The sequence below is a fragment of the Lepidochelys olivacea genome (assembly GCF_965140295.1).
Source record: "Lepidochelys olivacea isolate rLepOli2 genome assembly, chromosome: 14".
In the NCBI taxonomy this organism is placed as follows: Eukaryota; Metazoa; Chordata; order Testudines; family Cheloniidae; genus Lepidochelys; species Lepidochelys olivacea.
The window spans coordinates 26813-40623 of NC_140424.1; the positions used below are offsets into that span (position 1 = coordinate 26813).

The 13811-nt window shown below is 41.6% G+C and overlaps 1 protein-coding gene across 3 annotated transcripts in view; it reads left to right on the forward strand.

Moving 5' to 3' along the window:
• The window catches only part of CSNK1D (casein kinase 1 delta), a 69199-nt gene that overhangs the window by 22895 nt on the left and 32493 nt on the right, over nt 1-13811 (forward strand). For all 3 annotated transcript variants that reach the window (XM_084648170.1, XM_084648169.1, XM_084648171.1), the window contains exons 2-5: nt 5407-5517; nt 6744-6892; nt 7411-7639; nt 8454-8624. In XM_084648170.1, coding sequence (XP_084504296.1) covers nt 5407-5517; nt 6744-6892; nt 7411-7639; nt 8454-8624 — 660 coding nt within the window. The remainder of the gene's footprint in view (nt 1-5406; nt 5518-6743; nt 6893-7410; nt 7640-8453; nt 8625-13811) is intronic.

The window sequence follows — 13811 nt, forward strand, 5'->3', positions numbered from 1 at the left end:
TCCTGTTGCACTTCGCCAGCATCCAACACCTGTGACTGTCTAGCCTCCTCTGGGGTAAAAAAGAGCTCCTGGATGCATGCATCTGACCTCGGAGTCATGCTCTGCCTCTGGGTCACCCTCCACATCCTCGTCCAAGATTTCCTCCTCCTGGCTCGGTCCGCTCTCGACTGGCATGCAAGCCACTGAAGTATCCACAGTGGTCTTCGGAAGTGGAGGTGGGGTCGCCGCCGAGTACTGCGTCCAGCTCTTTATAGAACCGGCAGCTCATGGACGCAGCAGCGTTTGCCTCCCATGCCTTGTGGTAGGTGTTCTGCAGCTCCTTCACTTTGACCGTGCACGGCAGTGTGTCCTGGTCATGGCCCCTTTCTGTCATGCATCGTGAAATCTGTCCATAGGTATCATCATTCCTACAGCTGGAGCACAGCTGGGACTGGACAGCCTCCTTTCCCCAAATGCTGATGAGGTCTAGCAGCTCGGCATTGCTCCATGTGGGGGATCGCCTGGTGCATGGAGCAGGCATAGCCATCTGAAAAGATGTGCTGAGACCACTGCATGCACCACCGAGCAAACAGGAAGGGGACCTACAAAATTCCAGAAGAATTTATGGGGTGGGGATGATGGTTGGTCACCTGAGGGCAGGGTAGTAGAGTTCAAACTGATGACCAGAGGCGAGAACAGGCATTGTGGAACACCTCCTGGAGGCCAGTTGCAGTGCTGTAATCAACCCCGGTGTCTACACTGGCATCGAGCGCTGTAGGCCTAGTGCAGAAAGCTGTATGCCTCTCGTTGGGGTGGTTTTTTTACAACGCTGGAACTGCACGGTTTCTGCGCACTAAGTGGCTTGGCAGTGTGTACACCTTGGGAGTTACAGCGCAGAAAGCTGCTTTACTGCGCAGAAACTTGCCAGTGTAGACAGGGCCTTAGTGGAGTCATGCATGGATCTGTGACTCACCCATGTGACTCCAAACACTATTTTGTCACCTGTGATTTTCCATTAGCTTTGCTGAGGGCTTTGTTTGAAACAATGAGTTTCCCTCCACATGGCAAAAGCTATACAAGGCCGTGGAAACACCTCCATTTTGCCTCTTTCCTTCTCAAACCTCTGGACTATGGACTTATACTAAAGGGAGCATTCTAACCAAGGGACTGAGGTCCTTCCAATGATTTGGAAGCAACCACAGACTTATCAAGCCAGCAGTTTATTCCATTACTGCTACAAGCCTTAACCAAGAACTTTGCATTTATTCTATGTATTTGACTCCTTTAACCGATTTTAACTGTCACCTTTCTTTATTTTTATGAATAAACCTTTAGAATTTAGGTACTAAAGGATCAGGAACAGTGTGATTTTTGGGGTAAGATCTGAGTTGTATATTGACCTGGGTGTGTGGCTGGTCCTTGGTGATCAGAAGAACCTTTTATTTGAGGAGACTGGTTTTAAAGAACAGCTCATCCCTAAGTCTAGTGGTTTTTGTGCCGATACAAGGACTGGAATGCCTAAGGAAACTGCTTTTATGACTTCTTGTTAGCCAGTGTGGTGAAACAGAAGTGTACTTTTGTTGCTGGTTTGGTATATCTCATGGGAGAATAACCTCCAGTTTTGGGGTGTGTCCGCCTTATTTCTCAGCAGTTTGTCCTGAATTTGGTATTCTCAGTTGTGACCCACAAAGGCGAGGTTACAGTGGCATAGTCGGCAGGATCCACAGAACCAGGTCAGTTAAGCTTTGGATCAGATCCCCACGCTATTCAAAATTTGAAATTTGATATTGAGAATTTTAAAGGTTAAAGATCAGTGACCATGAGCCAGAAGGCATCAGCAGAAGAAATCAAACTACAAGCCCTGAGAGAGAGCCTGTGTCTTGAACATGAACAAAGACTGGCAGAACTTTGAATGCAAGAGAAGCAAGCCTTGGCCCAGCTCGAAAAAGAAGCTGGAGGGAGAGCCAAGCAAGCTGGAGAGAGAGCCAAAGAAGCTTACAGAAGGCAAATGGAAGTGCTGCAAGCTGAAACAGAAGTGGACAAACTTAAGCTCCAAATCGAAAAAAGCAATGGAAGAACAGCAGAAATTGTATCCTCTTGAAAGTCCAGTTTATAACAATGTTGGTATGTTGTTTGAGACTAAGAAGTTGTCTGTGTTTAATCCATTATGCTGTGACCAGGGAGAGGGTGACTCTAACCTGGCTAAGGTGGAAAATAACTGTTTGTCTGTGAATGAAGTTTCTGAATGTCTGTCTAATATCTCAGTAGAGAATCTGGATTAGATAAAGCACAGAGAGAACTCACTGGTCAGGAAAATATTTCTCTAGAGCAGATTAAAGTTGATGGTCAGTTTGAAGCCCTAGTTGAGGAAGAAAAGGGTAGATTGTTTGTGGGTGATGGATTGTTGGCTAGTAAAGGTTGTGAAAGTGAGCCTGAACAAGGTAAAAGTGATTTGCTTAAAGTAGCTCAGTATAATGAGACACTATCTGTGGAGAAGAGCAGTTTATCTGTTGGGAGTGGCAACTTGCCTGTTAAGGAAGCTGTCTCACTTTCTACGTATGTGTGTGAAATCAGCCATGGGTGCTGGGACAAGGAAAGGATCTCTCCAATTCTTTGTCTGTTAAGAATAGCAGTGTGCCTGCTGCAAAAGTGTCTCTCTCTAGCTCTTTGTCTGAAGCCTGTCAACCTATGGTGGTTGAAAATTTATCAGTTGTACCAGAGTTGGTTCTGGATTCAACTGAAGCTCAGGAAGGAAATGTTCCTAAGTTTGTTCCTAGGGAGAATGACATTGTAACTAGGTCATATCCAGTTATAGTCATAACAAAGTCCAGGGACCAGGCAATTCTGGTGCTTCTATTTTGCCTGTTCCTAGTGTGTTGCTGAGTAAAGATATGACAACTCTGTTTAATCAGGTTGATATCATGACCAGGGCACAAGGAGAGCATGAAGTTGGTTTAACTGTGTTACCCACTAACAGTGTGGATAGCTTTGAGAATGTTTTAAATGGAATGAAGATTGTAAGGGAATTCGACCAGCCCTATGATAACCAACTTGTTGGGAGGATAATGTTGTTGGGACAGGAATGTCTCCATGTTGATTCTATAAATGAACAGTTTCTGTCTCAGGTTCAGAGGGAGGGCTGGGTAGCTGAATCTACAGAGCAGGACAGTAGTGCTGTTAATCTCTCAAATACAGTGGATGGCAGGTAAACTCTCATCTCGAGATACTTTGGATATGTCTTGTAGTCTCTTAGGGTACGTCTACACTACCCGCCGGATATGCGGGTAGTGATTGATCTATCGTGTCACATCTAGACGCGATAAATTGATCCCCGAATCGACGCCTGTACTCCACCTCAGCAGGAGGAGTAAGCAGAGTTGATGGGGGAGGCGTTGCAGTTGACTTGCCGCCGTAAGGATGGCCAGGTAAGTCGAACTAAGATACTTTGACTTCAGCTATGCTATTCGCGTAGCTGAAGTTGCGTATCTTAGTTCAAACTCCCCCGCAGTGTAGCCCAGGCCAAAGTGGACTCAACATCTGATTCCATGTGAAAGCAGAGGTTGGTAATAGACTCAAGGTTCTTTTGTCCTTCCAACGTGCTAGTGAAAATGAATGGTATCTCTTTAAGACTGAGTCCAGCCTTGGAATTGGTAAAGGTTAAGAATCTGAAAATGAGTAAACAAGCTAGTGTCCGTTGTTGTAAATTACCTGGCTGACTGAGGGGAGAAAGACTTACCTGTAGCTGTTAGCAAAGAGGACATACCCAGCCAGCCAATGGATTCTGTTACACAAGAGAGCTCAGATTTTGACCCTCTGGAACAGGGAGGAAGGAAAAAACTTAGTCTTGCAAATGGAAGCCACAGGTTAACCCTAAAATGCCAAAACCCCAATGGTATTGAGCCAAAGGCATGGCATAACAAAAATGTTTGTAAATATATGCTTATAATAGATTTGATGTTAATATTAATGCTAATGTTAACTCTTGTAACTAATGTGTGGCTGATACCAAGAACTGTAAAAATATATGATGTGCCTAATCTTTTGGAAAAACCCTTGAACACATTAAGAGTGATACATAAGAACACACTTTATGTTAAAAGGCCTTGTGATACTGATATTTCAAAGCTAGTGCCTATAACCAGTCTTGGAACTTACCTCAGCAGAAAAGACATTTCAGATCTAATGTGCTGTATAAAAAGGGAAACTGAGGCACATTACCATATTGCTTTCCTGGCTAAATGCCAAGATTCCTATGCTATGGAGAACATTAATATCTACATTGACTTGATGTTAATTGGGCTCCAAACATTTGCCAGAGCTTGTATGAGTAAATTAGCTATTTTCATTGGCTCATGGCAAGGTAATATGAAACATACAGGAATTATGCTGCAAGAGCAGATCCAATCTACTATTGGTCTAACCAAGTTTTACCTTGGGTTTGTAAAGGGATTCAGTGATGTTGTTACTTCCATAATGAACCTTACAAAGAAAAGGCCTGTTTTGATCCAACATAATTTTGATAAAACATTTCAGTTATACACTGACACTTCTAATATTGGGGTAGAAGCTGTAGTAATACCAGAACCAAGAATGGGAAGTTCCTGCCTTCACTGTTGTTCCCAGCACAGACAGGTTTCCCAAGAACATCTGCTTGCTTTCTCTTCAGAAACAGTTAACAGGTGCAATTGCTAAAGTTATGAGGTACCACACAGCACTTCCTATTCAAGCCCACATTATTCTTAAGTTAAAAAGCATTACAGAGAAAACAATAAAAAAAACCTATATGAACGTTAATAAGCTTACCAAGGTTCACCCTAATTTAGATTCTGGCAGGAGCAGTCCTTCAACAACCTCTGCCTCCCAACCCCATAGGATTCTTTGTGGTTACCAGTTCATCACAGCTTCAGCTCAGAATAAGCACCCAGTCTCATGAGGCCTCAGTAGGCCAAGTCCTTCCAACCCTACCCTAAGGATTGGGGTCCTCTGCCATGGGCCAGTTTATAACGAGCCTATTTATCCAAAAACCCTTTAGTTGTCTCTTGGTTAATAGAGAATCCAGTTTGAACTAGGATATGGGTACCTCTCCATGGTATTGCTTCAAAGGACAAATAATGGAGGAACTAGATTAGCATCCCCCTCCCTATTAGAGAAGGTACATACAGTGCCACAATAACACATATACAATAGCATTTTTAATACAATGTACTCCAAAAATGTTAACCCTAACTCAATACGGTTTAACTTTATTCAGTAAAGTTTATTTTAATTCCATAAGATTCACTCAGGATATTGTCAGTCTGTCATATGATCATTATAGAACAGTCTGTCAGTGTCTTGTTTAATTGAAATTATCAATTTCCATACAGGAAACACATTTGGAAAGAAATATCTTGCTTTTCTATATTGATTGTCCTTTTCTGTTTTTAGGAACAGACATTGCTGCCGGTGAAGAGGTTGCCATCAAATTGGAATGTGTGAAAACCAAGCATCCTCAGCTCCACATAGAGAGTAAAATCTACAAAATGATGCAGGGAGGAGGTAAACTTAAGTTTCTGCTAATAAGAGTATTTTTGTCTGTGTTCATAGATATCAGATACGTTAGTGTTCAGGTTCCCTTTTGGAGATGAGGGAGGTTTCCTTCAGTTTTTCTGTGTTTGAGGATTTGCCCCCAACACTACCATTCACTAATCTAGTCAACACAACTCAGAAAAATGTTAAAATTTAGATCCTTTTCTATGTTCAGTTTTTTAAAAGTTTAAAAGAGATGGTTCTCAGCTTTTAAATTTTTCTGATGTTCTTCCATCTTAAATATTTTGAATTTTTATAAAATGTCAAGTTTTTACCTCCAAAAATTACCTTCAGACAGAACACAAATTTATATAAACAGAAAAAAAAAATAACTAAAGATGCCAACTGCTAGTATTCTCACTTCTGTGTTTTTAGCTTCTTAGAACTAGACTGGGAGAATTCCCTCACTTCTTAAATAATTTTGACCTCCTAAGACGAGGAGTAGCAGAGTAGGACATGAATTTTAGTAGCCACCACATGCCGTCCTATGGTAGGTAAAAATACTGACGTCTTATTGACTTCAGTGGAATGCTGCCCCGGCACAGAGGATTATGCTAGCCGATCCCAACAGAGGTTTGGGGCCTAAACATATAGTTAACTTAGTTTTATTGTTAACTGCCTTAAATAAATAAATACAATCCATTTCAAACACTAAGCCCAGATAAATGTTTTTATTGTGACATGATCATGGTTCTGGAAACCAGGAAATTGAGTTCTAAAGCTTGTTCTGACAAGCACACTCTGTCACTTTGCCTTTGTCACTTACTTGTCACAGGCTCCCCACCTGTATAATGGAGCTATTTACCCCCTTATAGGGACTGTATGAATATATGAAATGTTGTCTAAGGCCCTGATCCAACAAAGCACCAATGTATGGGATTACATGCTAAGCACAATATGTGTGTCAGCTCTTTTTTTTGAAAGAGGAGGATGTAAGTTTAGATATCTCCTGTTAGAAATTTTGTTAGTCCTTCTGCAGAATCTTAGGTTTATGTTTATGTTCTCAAAAATCCTTTACATAGTGTAAAATATTATACATCACTGGAAACACAAAATAGCCTTCATTGGGAATATTTAAAATTTTACAGAATAATGTGTTTTTTAAATCTGTTTTAAGGGTCTTGAAGATCCATGTTCATGACCTATAGAAACTCAGATGAAAAGCACTGTGAATAAACTATTTTTCTCTGTTCTAGTGGGTATTCCCACAATTAAATGGTGTGGAGCTGAAGGAGACTATAATGTAATGGTGATGGAGTTGTTGGGACCAAGCCTTGAAGATCTATTCAATTTTTGTTCAAGGAAATTCAGTCTGAAGACAGTCCTGTTGCTTGCTGACCAAATGGTAGGAAATTGCTTTCACGCTCTTGATGATGAAATCTACTTGTCATATTAAGGTTTTCAAAGAGCGTTTACTCAGCTATATCCCTTTTCAGGAATTCAGAGGTGGGTGGGGTTTGTGATCTCTTTTAAAGGTTGTAACACTCAAAATTAGGTTTATTTTTGTAAATGCAAAACTTTAAATCAATAATTTTGATGAATGTTTAAATTAAAACAGTTTTTATTGGAATTTAAATATTCTTCTGAATTGTTTACTATCTAGACATTGTTACATTGTGCTAGTGCAAAAGAGCCAGAAAGTGAAGCTGAGTAGAAACAAACGTGAAATTTACTAAGGTGAGGGAACTGGAGAAAGATATGAAAACAATATAGTGAAAAGTAAGCTGTTTGTAAAATCCATTTCTTTTAATAATCTGATATTTTAAATGATAAAACAGGTAAAGAAATTTGTTTTTAAGACTGTTTCTAGTAACAGAAATTCATGCACAATGTCTCTTGAATTAATTTCTTCTCTGTATCTAGATTAGTCGAATTGAATATATCCACTCTAAGAACTTCATCCACCGAGATGTAAAACCTGATAACTTCCTGATGGGTCTGGGAAAGAAAGGCAATCTGGTCTACATAATAGACTTTGGGTTAGCAAAGAAGTATCGGGATGCTCGAACTCACCAGCACATTCCATATCGTGAAAATAAAAACTTAACAGGAACTGCCCGTTATGCATCTATAAACACTCATCTTGGAATTGGTGAGCTGGAGGAAGATTGCTTTCTGTCTAGCAAAATATGTATCTGTCATTTTGAGTATTCAGTTAATGAAATATACTGTCTGGATAAATCCTTTTAGCAAGCAGATAATTCTTTTGTAGCTGGTGCATTGATATGTACTATTGGCTGAGCTTGCAAGGCTTACACTCAACTTGATGCTGCCTATTTGTCATGCAATAACTTTTGAATGCTGCATCCAATAAATTCCAAAATTTCAGGAAATATTTTAGGCAACAATATGCAGAACCCTGTTGATGTTTGGGGGGGAAATTAGAAAACTGAAAGGGTGCAAATGTGGGGGGAGGAGAGGCACACAGAGTCCCTGCCTCCTATTTAGCAGAGCCACAAATTCAGACACCTCTGCAATTGTCTATAAATCAAATAACTGATTGATAAGAACCATTTAACACCTTCTGACATAATACCCCTATCTCATTTCTGGCCATCCTCCCAATAGAGTTTAAGATGTTGAAACCCTGAATCTCAGGAAGAAAGAAAAGAAATAACAATAGTGGGGGTGGTTAACTTGGGCTTATGTGTGTGATTTCTTTAGGCTTATGTCTGCAGGTAGGAATAAAAGCAGGAAACTAATGGTTCCAAGGAATTAGCAAGTTTTTGCATAACTGCAAGAGGGATAACTGTTTCTAATTATTGGCAAATTTAAGATGGACTTACTGACCTTTAGCCATATATTATGTATTTGTAAGGCTTTCAGTGACAGTTTGTGGCATAAACATTTTTGTACCTTCACATCAGAACATCAAATCTAACAACTCCACTTTTATACTCTTGTAGAGCAGTCTCGCAGAGACGACTTGGAGTCCTTGGGCTATGTACTGATGTATTTTAACCTGGGCTCCCTCCCATGGCAGGGACTGAAGGCAGCAACAAAAAGACAGAAATATGAACGTATCAGTGAAAAGAAAATGTCTACACCCATTGAGGTTTTGTGTAAAGGATATCCTTGTAAGTTATCCTTTTGATGGTGTATTGACAAAGTTAGCTTTTTTTTTTTACTTGACATTGAATAGTAGGTTCTATTGCTATTTAACTTTTAAGCTATATTAATTTAGTGATTACTTTGACATCTGTTCATAAATAGGCATATCAAACTCCATGATGGGCTAAATGTTTATGTACATGGACATCACACTTGCTTGTCAGGACCCCTCTCTGTCCCTTGACCAGCTCTCCTCACCTTCAATTTTATATTTTTTTTGAATGTGTATTCACTGGGACTTTGGGATTGAAAGCGGTCTCTCCAGGTCTCCTGACTCTGTACTTTTATCATACTTTGTGCTCTTGTAAAAATGCTGTGCTGTATGAAGATAGACAAAAATAATTATTTATAGGAGTTGACCAGTTCAAGGTTTTCATCCCTTTGTTTGAATAGGCTGGATTGCAAAGTCAGATGCACCAATAGTACCTGCTGTACTTGGGAACATGGAGAATAGGAATTACCATACTGGATTGACTATATGATCCATCTGATCCAGTATCTTGTCTCTGACAGTGGCCAACACCAAATGCCTCAGAGGAAAATGCAAGAAACCTTACATTAGGCCGGTGTTTTCCCCCACATTTGATCTGCCCAGTCATGCTGCCTGTTCCCCAAAAATTTAGTTATCTTCCTAATCTCCGGCAGTTAAAAATTGATTTAAACCCTGACACACAAGGTTTAATCTCTTCCACAGTTTGTTTTATCATTTACTGAAAATGTGAACATTTTTGTTAGCCGTATAAATGTCCAGTCTTTGAATCTTGCTAAGTTCTTGGCCTCAACAACTGCCTATGGTGACACTTCCACAGTTGGAGTTGTGTGAAAAAGATATTTCTTTTCATATGTTTTGACTTTTGCCACCTTTCAATTTAATTGAATGTCCCTTTGTTCTTGTGTTACAAGAGGCAACAGAAGATCCTGATCTATCTTCTCTGTACCATTCAAGTTGTCAGCTTTGTTTCCTTAAAATTAAATACAATGTGAATGCAACATTATGGTTGAAAATATAAAAAATGGGAATCTTGCAGTCTAAAGTTCTTAAGGAACGTTAACTCTGCCACTGTGTGTATGTATAATTTAATGTATTGCATGGAGGGTGTAGCCCTAGTGTGTGTGTGTGTGTGTGTGTGTGTATATATATATATATACACACACACACACACACACACACACACACACACACTAACTATAACGCTGAATATTGTTATATATGTAACAAGAATATTCAGAGTTATAGTTAGTGTGTGTGTGTATATATACTGGGGCTGTCAAGCAATTAAAAAAATGAATCGTGCTGTTAACAATAGAATACTATTTATTTTAAATACGTTTGGATGTTTACTACTTTTTCAAATATATTAATTTCAGTTACAACACAGAATACAAAGTGTACAGTGCTCACTTTATATTTATTTTTTATTACAAATATTTGCACTGTAAAAAAAATGTATATTTCAGTTCATCTCATAGAAGTACTGTAGTGCAATCTCTTTATCATGAAAGTTGAACTTACAAATGTAGAATTACGTACAGACAAATAACTGCATTAAAAAATAAAACAATGTAAAACTTTAGAGCCTACAAGTCCACTCAGTCCTACTTTTTGGTCAGCCAGTCACTCAGACAAACAAGATTGGTTACAATTTTCAGGAGATAATGCTGCCTGCTTCTTGTTTACAATGTCACCTGAAAGTGAGAACAGGCATTCACATGGCACTGCTGTAGCTGGTGTTGCAAGATATTTACGTGCCAGATGTGCTAAAGCAGTGGTTCTCAAACTTTTGTATTGGTGACCCCTTTCACATAGCAAGCCTCTGAGTGCGACCCCCCTCCCCCTTATAAATTAAAAACACTCTTAAACATATTTAACACCATTATAAATGCTGGAGGCAAAGTGGGGCTTGGGATGGAGGCTGACAGCTTGCAACCCTCCCACGTAATAACCTCGCGACCACCTGAGTGGTCACAACCCACCGTTTGAGAATTCCTTTTCTAAAGATTCATATGTCCCTTCATGCTTCAACCACCATTCCAGAGGACATGCTTTCATGCTGATGATGGGTTCTGCTTGGTAACGATCCAAAGCAGTGCAGACTGATGAATGTTCATTTTCATCATCTGAGTCAGATGCCACCAGCAAAAGGTTGATTTTCTTCTTTGGTGGTTTGGGTTCTGTAGTTTCTGCATCAGAGTCTTGCTCTTTTAAGACTTCTAAAAGCATGCTCCAGACCTCATCCCTCTCAGATTTTGGACGACACTTCAGATTCTTAAACCTTGGTCATAGAATCATAGAATATCAGGGTTGGAAGGGACCTCAGGAGGTCATCTAGTCCAACCCCCTGCTCAAAAGCAGGACCCATACCCAATTAAATCATCCCAGCCAGGGCTTTGTCAAGCCTGACCTTAAAAACTTCTAAGGAAGGAGATTCCACCACCTCCTTAAGCATCGCATTCCAGTGTTTCACCACCCTCCTAGTGAAAAAGTTTTTCCTAATATCCAACCTAAACCTCCCCCACTGCAACTTGAGAACATTACTCCTTGTCCTGTCCTCTTCCACCACTGAGAATAGTCTAGAACCATCCTCTCTGGAACCACCTCTCAGGTAGTTGAAAGCAGCTATCAAATCCCCCCTCATTCTTCTCTTCTGCAGACTAAACAATCCCAGTTCCCTCAGCCTCTCCTCATAAGTCATATGTTCCAGACCCCTAATCATTTTTGTTGCCCATCACTGGACTCTCTCCAATTTCTCCACATCCTTCTTGTAGTGTGGGGCCCAAAACTGGACACAGTACTCCAGATGAGGCCTCACCAATGTCGAATAGAGGGGGACGATCACGTCCCTCAATCTGCTCGCTATGCCCCTACTTCTACATCCCAAAATGCCATTGGCCTTCTTGGCAACAAGGGCACACTGCTGACTCATATCCAGCTTCTCGTCCACTGTCACCCCTAGGTCCTTTTCCGCAGAACTGCTGCCTAGCCATTCGGTCCCTAGTCTGTAGCTGTGCATTGGGTTCTTCTGTCCTAAGTGCAGGACCCTGCACTTATCCTTATTGAACCTCATCAGATTTCTTTTGGCCCAATCCTCCAATTTGTCTAGGTCCCTCTGTATCCTATCCCTGCCCTCCAGCGTATCTACCACTCCTTCCAGTTTAGTATCATCCGCAAATTTGCTGAGAGTGCAATCCACACCATCCTCCAGATCATTTATGAAGATATTGAACAAAACCGGCCCCAGGACCGACCCCTGGGGCACTCCACTTGACACCGGCTGCCAACTAGACATGGAGCCATTGATCACTACCCGTTGAGCCCGACAATCTAGCCAACTTTCTACCCACCTTATAGTGCATTCATCCAGCCCATACTTCCTTAACTTGCTGACAAGAATACTGTGGGAGACCGTGTCAAAAGCTTTGCTAAAGTCAAGAAACAATACATCCACTGCTTTCCCTTCATCCACAAAACCAGTAATCTCATCATAGAAGGCGATTAGATTAGTCAGGCATGACTTGCCCTTGGTGAATCCATGCTGACTGTTCCTGATCACTTTCCTCTCATGTAAGTGCTTCAGGATTGATTCTTTGAGGACCTGCTCCATGATTTTTCTGGGGACTGAAGTGAGGCTTACTGGCCTGTAGTTCCCAGGATCCTCCTCCTTCCCTTTTTTAAAGATTGGCACTACATTAGCCTTTTTCCAGTCATCCGGGACTTCCCCCGTTCACCACAAGTTTTCAAAGATAATGGCCAATGGCTCTGCAATCACAGCCGCCAGTTCCTTTAGCACTCTCGGATGCAACTCATCCGGCCCCATGGACTTGTGCACGTCCAGTTTTTCTAAATAGTCCCTAACCACCTCTTTCTCCACAGAGGGCTGGCCATCTATTCCCCATGTTGTGATGCCCAGCACAGCAGCCTGGGAGCTGACCTTGTTAGTGAAGACAGAGGAAAACAAAGCATTGAGTACATTAGCTTTTTCCACATCCTCCGTCACTAGGTTGCCTCCCTCATTCATTAAGGGGCCCACACTTTCCTTGGCTTTCTTCTTGTTGCCAACATACCTGAAGAAACCCTTCTTGTTACTCTTAACATCTCTCGCTAGCTGCAGCTCCAGGTGCGATTTGGCCCTCCTAATTTCATTCCTACATGCCCGAGCAATATTTTTATACTCTTCCCTGGTCATATGTCCAACCTTCCACTTCTTGTAAGCTTCTTTTTTATGCTTAAGATCCGCTAGGATTTCACCGTTAAGCCAAGCTGGTCACCTGCCATATTTACTATTCTTTCGACACATCGGGATGGTTTGTCCCTGTAACCTCAACAGGGATTCCTTGAAAAACAGCCAGCTCTCCTGGACTCCTTTCCCCTTCATGTTAGTCCCCCAGAGGATCCTACCCATCTGTTCCCTGAGGGAGTCGAAGTCTGCTTTCCTGAAGTCCAGGGTCCGTATCCTGCTGCTTACCTTTCTTCCCTGTGTCAGGATCCTGAACTCAACCAACTCATGGTCACTGCCTTCCAGATTCCCATCCACTTTTGCTTCCCCTACTAATTCTTCCCGGTTTGTGAGCAGCAGGTCAAGAAAAGCTCCCCCGCAGTTGGCTCCTCTAGCACTTGCACCAGGAAATTGTCCCCTACGCTTTCCAAAAACTTCCTGGATTGTCTATGCACTGCTGTACTGCTCTCCCAGCAGATATCAGGAAAATTAAAGTCACCCATGAGAACCAGGGCATGCGATCTAGTAGCTTCCGTGAGCTGCCGGAAGAAAGCCTCATCCACCTCATCCCCCTGGTCCGGTGGTCTATAGCAGACTCCCACCACTACATCACTCCTGTTGCTCACACTTCTAAACTTAATCCAGAGACACTCAGGTTTTTCTGCAGTATCGTACCGGAGCTCTGAGCAGTCATACTGCTCCCTTACATACAGTGCTACTCCCCCACCTTTTCTGCCCTGCCTGTCCTTCCTGAACAGTTTATAACCGTCCATGACAGTACTCCAGTCATGTGAGTTATCCCACCAAGTCTCTGTTATTCCAATCACGTCATAATTCCTTGACATCACCAGGACCTCCAGTTCTCCCTGCTTGTTTCCAAGGCTTTGTGCATTCGTATATAAGCACTTGAGATAACCTGCTGATCGCCCCTCATTCTCA